Source organism: Zerene cesonia, chromosome 23, assembly GCF_012273895.1.
Source record: "Zerene cesonia ecotype Mississippi chromosome 23, Zerene_cesonia_1.1, whole genome shotgun sequence".
NCBI classification, from domain to species: domain Eukaryota; kingdom Metazoa; phylum Arthropoda; class Insecta; order Lepidoptera; family Pieridae; genus Zerene; species Zerene cesonia.
In genome coordinates, this window is record NC_052124.1 from 2735521 (window position 1) to 2744542 (window position 9022).

Consider the following 9022-nt stretch of genomic DNA (forward strand, 5'->3'; position numbering starts at 1 on the left):
ACGGACACCGACGCGCTGGTGACACAGCATACGTGAGAGGTGGAAGGACATCATGTATGCCGTCCGTATATATCGCCGAACATATTGTTGACGCGGGTAAAAACGGATCCAAACGGATTCAATATTAGAAACGCTAAAGTTTCTAACAATGTATGGATGTTTATTACTCTTTCACGCAAAAGAAGTTTTTGCGAAATTTGATTCCGAGATAGATTATAGTCTGGATTAAACATAGGCTGCCGGGTACCACACGAGTGAAGCCGCAAATAATATGTAAAAATGTAAATGTAATGTCAGTATGGCTGTTACACTTTCAAGGATAATTACCAACACCTATTTAGATGAAATTCGAAATAAAAATATGCAGTTAATGTCAGGAAAGAAACATAACGTGTCTAAAGAATATCAGATAATGTATTGGTTAAGATCACACACGCATAAACACACACGGACCGACACAAACACACACATATACACACGGACAGACACATACACACACGGATACACACAAAAAAAATATTTAAGATAAATTAAACCACCTTCAAATATTCAAAACTAGACAAATTTTCAAATGGGCCCTCACGGAAGGCAGCTCAAAAAAAAATAGGAATCATCAAAATCAATTCACCCAGTAACAGAGTCAATAAAAATACAAAAAACTTTATTGAAATCGGTTCATGATGCAAAGCCACCTTCGGTCAATTTACAAAGATGTATAAATCACTACATTTCAGTAAAAGATTATTTATGTATAGAAACGTGGGCGGTATCTGAAGGTGTGTAAATACTTTTACATCGTCACGACATCCGTCATCTATCGTCTGCTCTGACCAACTTCAAGAGCACTGCTAAATAACTCTCTACATATTTCATTTTTTATTACAAGTAACAAATAGATTGTTCATTATAATTGTTTTCGTTTCTCATTTAAAGTTATGTATTATACTAGTATATATATATATATATATATATATATATATATATATATGTAATGGATAAAATTTATGATTATTGTTTTATGGTCGTAAACTGCATTTATGTAATCATAGATACTTTTTAACCTCATTTAATTCTCATCTCATTTTCATTTAATCAATCTAACTACGATATGTTAAATCTTGAAACGATGACAATAGCTCACCGAAACCCTTTTCAGACTTTATAGCCGAACAGCAACTAGCTTGAACCATACAATTGAAGCGATTCAACACTAATGAAAAAATATATGTTTTCCAAAAAAACCGAGTTTCGAAGATAATGAGACCGTTTGTACAAAAAAAATATACCAGAAATCAGAATATTACGTGTACAATAGTCAATTTTACTAGCGAGTCCAAAATCACGCGGTCGCGGACACGCCCCCATATTATTTTTAAAGCAATTGGCTCAAACTCCGTAAAATTCTTACGTAACCGCGCGGTCGTTGTAACGAAGCGATTTTCAGCCAAGGACTCGTTTCTCGTGCTCTTTTGTTTTCGGTTACCAAGCGCATTGACAATAGCAGATTTGTGTCACACATTCCGTGAGATTTAGTGGAGATAATTGTTAAATTATATTATCGTTCGTAAATCGTTCTTATTGTACACGCGAAAGGGCATCCCCGTAACTTACGTACCGACATACGTAACCCAAACGAGCCCTTTCGTGCGACACATTGGCAACACTCCAGATTCCGCGGTAGGCAATCATTTTATATCGCATCGCAACCCTACGAACATTTCTTATTAACCACAAGACATATTACAATCTCCCTAGTTCGGTTATATACCTATCTAATTAGTAATTATTGAATCGAGAATAAATAATTACGCGACTCAATAAGATGATTCCCTAGAATTTTTTCTTTTAATTTAATGTCAACTTAATTAATTCTAAGCCAACATTAAACTTCCACAATATAGAGAAAAAAAAACTACCGCCATAGTGGGCGGATTAACGTCACCGACTTAGCAGAGATAACGATAGACCAACGTCACATAGAAATTTCGCATGATTACTCTAATCTGATGCACATTCATACATCATATAACGAAAGTTTTGGCATCCCGCAGAGTGACGTGGCCGCTGTAATTATTTCACTCTTCATTAAAGCTTATGTAATAAGTAAAAACTGTACGCTCATACCGCGGGAGTGAAGCCAACCTCTGGCCCATTTTGTGGCCTTGGTAATCGTGTCGGAAACGATTTTGTTTTCATTTCGGATCTAAGTGAATTGACTGTTTCGTGCGGAGAGTTGTATTTCAAAGTCATCACGGTCTCACAAATTTATTGTCAACACGTAGAGAAACTGCATTGTTTATTTTAGTTACTTTCTATCACTCATTCGTCTAAATTCGCTTCAAAATTGGGACGTAAGGACCCTAAAAACTCTAACTACACTACACTACACTACATCCCCCTAACCTGAACCTCTACGATCCATTACTATCTCCATATAACAATAACTAACTAAAAACCATTGATATACACTACCATACAAAAATTACCAGAAAAAAAAACAAACCATACCAATTTAATGTTATAGAGTACACTAGAACCAAAACTATCTAATTTTCCGACAGCAATGTACGAAAAAAAAGCAAAACATAAAAACCCGGCTAAAACCAGTTCTTGGAGACTTCTAGGCTCGCTCATGAGCAATTCAGCCAAGCGCAAGCTTGAGCTGCCGCTGAAAAATTAAAAAAAAAAGATATACCAAATCGACGAAGAAGCTTTGGTTTCCAAATCTAAAGAAAAAGTGAAAATAGTTAGTTACAATATATCCATATATGTATTAGCTTATTTTCTTATGGTCTATGATCCATATTTTAAACTATTATAAAATTTAACAGATTGCCTACTATACACATCATATAACAGGTCAAACGAATCGTATTATGACTTTTTGCTGTTTTACTATAAATACAATTTTACAGCTTTTGATTGATGATTTTGAACCTGATAAATAAGAGGTCCTATACTCAATCTCCGTTGGACGCCAAGATCCCTTTACTCTAGACGAGTTAACACGTTAAAAAAATCTGTGAAAATTTTATAAAACAGACATTTACCCAGAGATTCTTATCTCTGAACACAATCGTATAGAAAAAGTTGCATTTAATAGTATAATTTATAATTAATGAGCTGAAAATAGTTTTAGTACCACCTAAAGAGAATTGAGATAAACGGTAAAGGAGGGACACATTTTTAACATGCTTTTATTAGCAATTATATTACGTTATTATTCGCTTCACAAACGGACAGATTTAATTAGAACTTTGTACCATTATCAAGGATCAGTGACCATACAATAACATCACGAGGTTATCTTATTATCCTGAATAAAAACGATCGGATATAAAATTGAGTTGATGCTATCAAAAAGCGTGTTTAGTTGTAAATATGTTAATTATATATTATTAAAATTGTCTGCACATGTGACGCTGACGCTTGACTGAAGCCTTTTTACGTAAAATCACGACTTCATTACTATACGGGCCTTGGAAACAATGGGAAAAATCATTCCAACAACGCACCGGCCGTCCCACTCGCGCGCGTGACGTCACGATATATCCATCCTTGTCGTCGCTCGTGTCAAATCTTCATTAGCGTCATTTATGAAGCCTCTGTGATTTTCGTTTTTTTTGCTTTATGTAAAAACGAATTATGTCCCATTTGGAAGAGGTCGTTAAATGACGTTTTGGTTATTGGTAGCGTGAAATCATTTAACATTTTGTTTTTTTTTTTATTGTAAAACTAGAAACGTGAAAGTTAGCGTAGTTTAGGGCATCTCAAATCGAATTATTAACTATCCGACCAGTTAGACCAGTTATATCCGACGTTAGCATGGGCTACCAATACTTGCAGCTCGCCCCGGCTCCGCGCCAGTTCACGCAGAAGAAAAACAAAACCAAATATAGTCTACGACACTCACAGATGACGCGGCTTTCTAGTACAAGAATTCTTTAATCAGATATAGGGATTACCCGGTACAGCGACACAAACTCAAACCCACAATCAAATTATCAATATAAAGGATAGACGCCACTTTTTAGCACATCACAAGGGAAATGAAGGTGTGCTATAGAGTGAGAAATAAATTTAGCACTTTTGCCATTTTTTTTAACACTCTTCTATTAGTTTCACATGTACGTTTACATGTAACCGACTGCTTTAGACAAGATTTTTAACGGATATAGTATTTAATTCAAACTTTGTACGCTTATCAAGGACCGGTGACATAACAATAATTTCTTGAGTTTTTTTTTTATTATCCTGCTTAGAATAGCTGGAATTCAATAATTTCCATACATATACGCACACTATTATAAGATTATGTCTCAGTTTAAGAAATGAAACAATTTAAATTATTCTGTTTAAAAACGCGTGTTATTTTGTTTTTAAACCACTTTTTTTTGCTCTTACTTATTTGAAACCATTAAGTTACTCCAATTCCTTTGATTTACGTGTAATAATAATTTTTATAAACTCAAACTCAACAATTTATTTATTCTATTCGTCTTCTCAAAGAAGAACTTTTAAATCGTCATAACAAAGAACATTTACCATGGGTCTATGTTTAGTATATACCATAATTGAGTAAAATTACCTGACTTCGCGCTTCTCGGCCTCCTCCTGCGAGAGGTCCTCCTCCACGGAGTAGTCCAGGATCGATTTGACGCCAAATGAGCGCAACCTGTGGAAAATATACGAAAAAACTGCACAACGAAATTTGATGGGATTTTTTTAAATAGATATAGAATGATTTCAGAGGAAGGTTTATATGTATAATAAAATGTATTATTCTACTCCGAATTTTACGCGTGCGTAGCCGCGGGTAAAAGCAAGTGGAAGATATGACAATGGCAATATTAGTCGTAATAAACGTAACAATATAAACAATTTTACATTAGCTATGAAACAGGTTGCATTCAGTGTTTATTGTATGAAGCTATACAATTCGTCAGCCAGTTTTGAAACTATGTGGTTAAAAGGCGAAGACAGACGGACAGAGATGCTTTCGCATTTGATTAAATAAAAAGAACTGGACTTATTATTTCATCGTTATCATAAGTTAAAAAAGAAGGTATGCGTCATTTTGAGGAAGTACCACAGGAAACGCGACAATTGTTTACTTCAATTGACTTTTATACGTCACTAGATACATTTGTTAAGTCATTCAAACTAATAAACTAAATCGTATCAGTCATTCTAAATGAAAAATACCAATTGAAAAAATATCATCAAAACCGTTACAGTGCATATCGCGTGACGCCGGAGAAGAGAACCAGATAATTTCCTTTAATTATTATCTCAACAAATATGATGAAGATTTTATTTTTCGTTTCGTTTCTTGGTGAGTATTTAACTCACAAAAAGCTCGACTGTATAATAATAAAACTTTCCCGTTTGGGAAAGCTACTTGTTGTTTATTGCTAAAGAATATAGCAGATTGCTTGTTAAGCGAATCTGTATCTAACCAGATATAACATTGAATGCAAATTACAATGACAACTTATAATTTATATCAAAACATCGCGACATATTTATCGGGCTGAACGTTTTTTACTAGCTGTGGATTAAATTTAATTTAGAGCTGTGATTAAAGTCCTGTTAAACAACTTTAATTCATTTATAAATAAAATAGCTAATTAATCATTATTTGCGATATAAATTTCCAAAACTCTACGAAACGAAGAACACGTGTAGCTAAATCCTTTAAATATGAATGAATAAATTTGAAGCGACATGAAACTGGGAACACACAATAGTGGGTCTTATAAAGCTTCACTATTCAAAAGTACCTACGTCGTAAAGACACTAGAATGGGATCGAGTTGAGACACCAAAGCTGTTAATACTAACCAATTTTATTGAGTGCATTTTACTGTAGTTCATTACTATGCTATCTAGGATAGTTTTAGCACCCTACGCTTTCTACTCTGAATTGAATAATTGTCTCAATAACTGAAATTTTATTACAATTTTGTTTCGAGGTGATTCTTTATGATCGATTGTTTCATCTGCAACTACATTTATAATAAACTCTTTGCCATCAAAAATTATTTTCTAGTTTTTAGTTCAATTTGCAATAAAAGCGTTTTTAATTATTCGTTCTTTTTTAATTATTTTAAACTATAATTTATTTTGATGAGAGAGTCAGTCAAAATAAAATAAACCGTAATAGCAATAGTAAACAAGATGATATTCCAACTGAATTTATTTCTTCAAACGACATCTGACACAAAGGGTCATTTATGTTCCCATTCCAACTTGGACCAACTCAGCGAAGCGCCTCACCTGTCAATAGTGGGCCTGATCTTATTCTGATCCTCGCCAGCCACGAACTGCCCGTAGAAGGTCGCCTTCATAATGGCCTCGAACATGCGCTGGCCGACCAGCTGCCGGAGCCTCCTCATCAACTGGTGAATGAAAAAAAAAATGTTATGACGATGCACAAGTCCTTCTTCGTTCGTGTAAAAGAAGTCTTATTGAATATAGAAATGTTTGAGTTCGAATTGAACTGCGCACAAAACAGATTTTCTACAAATTAATCTATTATAGTGTGTCTTGTAATGATTTAATATTTTTATTGTGATTTAACTCGAAACCCGATCGATTGGAAGAGTAGGAAACACACTTTCTAACAGACTTACACATTTATGTATCTCAGTAGAAATGTATCAAACATATTTTTTGTAAATAATCATTTTCTTAAAATATATATATGCGATTTCCATCTTTTATTAACAACAAGCGGTCCGTCCCGGCTTCGCCCGTGGTACATATATAGCCTATAGCCTTCCTCACTTAACGGGCTATCTAACACTGAAAGAATTTTTCAAATCGGATTAGTAGTTCCCGAGATTAGTGCATTCAAACAAACTAACAAACAAACTCTTCAGCTTTATAATATTACCATAGATGATATTTATTTTAAACATTATTGAACAAACAAAAAGAATTATCTCAAAAAGTGTATCAATGGATGTTTTAAATTCTAGATTTTACTAAAGATGTTAATTAATCGTTCGAGTGACATTGAAAATTCGAGGTCAAGTTAAGGACGCTAGGGCTGCTGCAGACTTCATATTGAATTAATATCATACTGTTTATTATATTTTGGAATGTTATACCAAATTTAAATTCCTTCCTGTAAAAATTTAATTTAAAATTTCAAGATGCCCGTCTAAACATCCGATGAGTTTTAAAATGCGATTTGAAATTTTTGCCGTTAATTTATAATGAATAATTAAAAAAATTAGCTGAATATGCAGTGATTGCCTAAATAATTGACATATCAATAAAACATCCATATAAAATTATGCTACTATTTGCATCAAATAGGTAATACATAATATTACGCATGGCCATTAAACATCCTATCCAAAGGAAACCTTAAGACGGTGCCACCAAACCTTACTTAATTTATGTATGTATATTACCATAAAATATCAATCCCTCAAATTCACTATCTAGCAACGCCAACCTCTAAAAACGTAACAACATAGCAACGAGAGAACCTTAATTAAAAAAAAGAAGGAAATAAGAAAATACATTTAATCACAGATACAACATTTTAGCTTACAACTAATACATTTTAAGAACTATAAAAAAAAAATTACATTAAATATATTCTAGTATTCGGTCAGTATTTGTGATAAGGTGGACTACTCAGCATTTGCCTCTCCGCATTAGTGGAGAGTCGCCGGTTTGATTCTCAGCGTCGCCAACCCTACACGCGTCTGGAGCATGTCTGTCGAGTTAGCTATGTTTGGTTATTTTCACAATCTCGTGATTATCACAATAAAAAACTGGTTGCGAACCGCATCGAACCACTCAAATGGATTTATTTCGTCGCGCTGAGAGGTTTTTTCCACTTGGTAGTCTTTAGAAACAAATCTAGCGAGGAAAATAGTATATTCGTGTAGAGTAAACTCATTTCAAGTCACTTAATAACCGACTTAAGAAAATGAGAGTTCGATTCGATTTTCATTTTTGGTTAATTAGATACTCACTGGGTGAACCGATTTCTATTTGAAACAGGGGCCTGCCTTTTGGTCCCATTTGAATTTGGTCTAGTTCTGACAATTTTTAGTTAATTTCGTTTTTTGTTATTAATAACTAGACGCTCGTCGCGGTTCCGCTCGGAATTTTCACACTATTCACACTAGCTTATGGCGCCTACTATTTGTGCGCACTTAGTTCCGACTTCTGATTAATCATACAGCTACTAGCTAGGACTAGCGTTCTGCCTCGGCGTTCTGCCTCGCCCGTGGTACTTACACAGCCTATCGCACTCAAGGATCACGTAGCTACACGTCCAAAGAAATTTCTTCGAATCGTTCCATCAGTTGCCGAGATTAGCGCGTTTGAACAAACAAGCAGAATCTCCGGCATTTTATTATTAGTATAGATTATAAATATTTGTACAGTTGAATATGTTTTAACGGTGAATTTCGATTTACTATATATATACGTAATTATGTGGACCTACCTAAATCTTATAATAATCTTTTCTTTACAATCCTTTTATAAAAGATCCCATCTTCCCATCAAACACGTAGCCATCTATTTAGGTACCGAAATAAACAACGATCCACGCCACAATCTATGTCATAACATGTCCCGAGATAACTCCAAGTTTTCCGAAAGAAAAATTCTCCTCAATGGAATTTTCTCTCGCCGTCGTCAGCTATCTGAGATGTCTGCATCTGCTTATCTATTCAGATAAGCCCGAGTTGTTTCGGAAACAGATTTACCGAGATAATCTGTAGATGATGAAATGTCGGTTCGTGATCGCCAGCATATTCCTGAAACGGTTATGCAGCTCACGGCCCTTCATACTTTATATCTAACTGGCAGTCTTTCCGGTCTGGTTCCTGATCGCCGACTTCGGGCGTGGTACATATATATATATATAGCCTATATAGCATTCAGGGATAACCAGCAATTCATAGAGAAAACGAATTGTTTCCAATTGCAGGTACAGGAGCATAAATGTAAACACATTAATCTAATCACGACGTCAAAACCTCTGAAGG

At 34.5% G+C, this 9022-nt stretch overlaps 1 protein-coding gene across 1 annotated transcript in view; it reads right to left on the minus strand.

Annotated features, from left to right (window-relative positions):
• Positions 1-9022, minus strand: part of LOC119836173 (proline dehydrogenase 1, mitochondrial-like) — a 20103-nt gene that overhangs the window by 428 nt on the left and 10653 nt on the right. The window contains exons 2-4 of the mRNA XM_038361429.1: positions 6279-6400; positions 4589-4675; positions 3-15 (exon numbers count right to left, since the gene is read on the minus strand). Of these exons, the coding sequence (XP_038217357.1) occupies positions 3-15; positions 4589-4675; positions 6279-6400 (222 nt within the window). The remainder of the gene's footprint in view (positions 1-2; positions 16-4588; positions 4676-6278; positions 6401-9022) is intronic.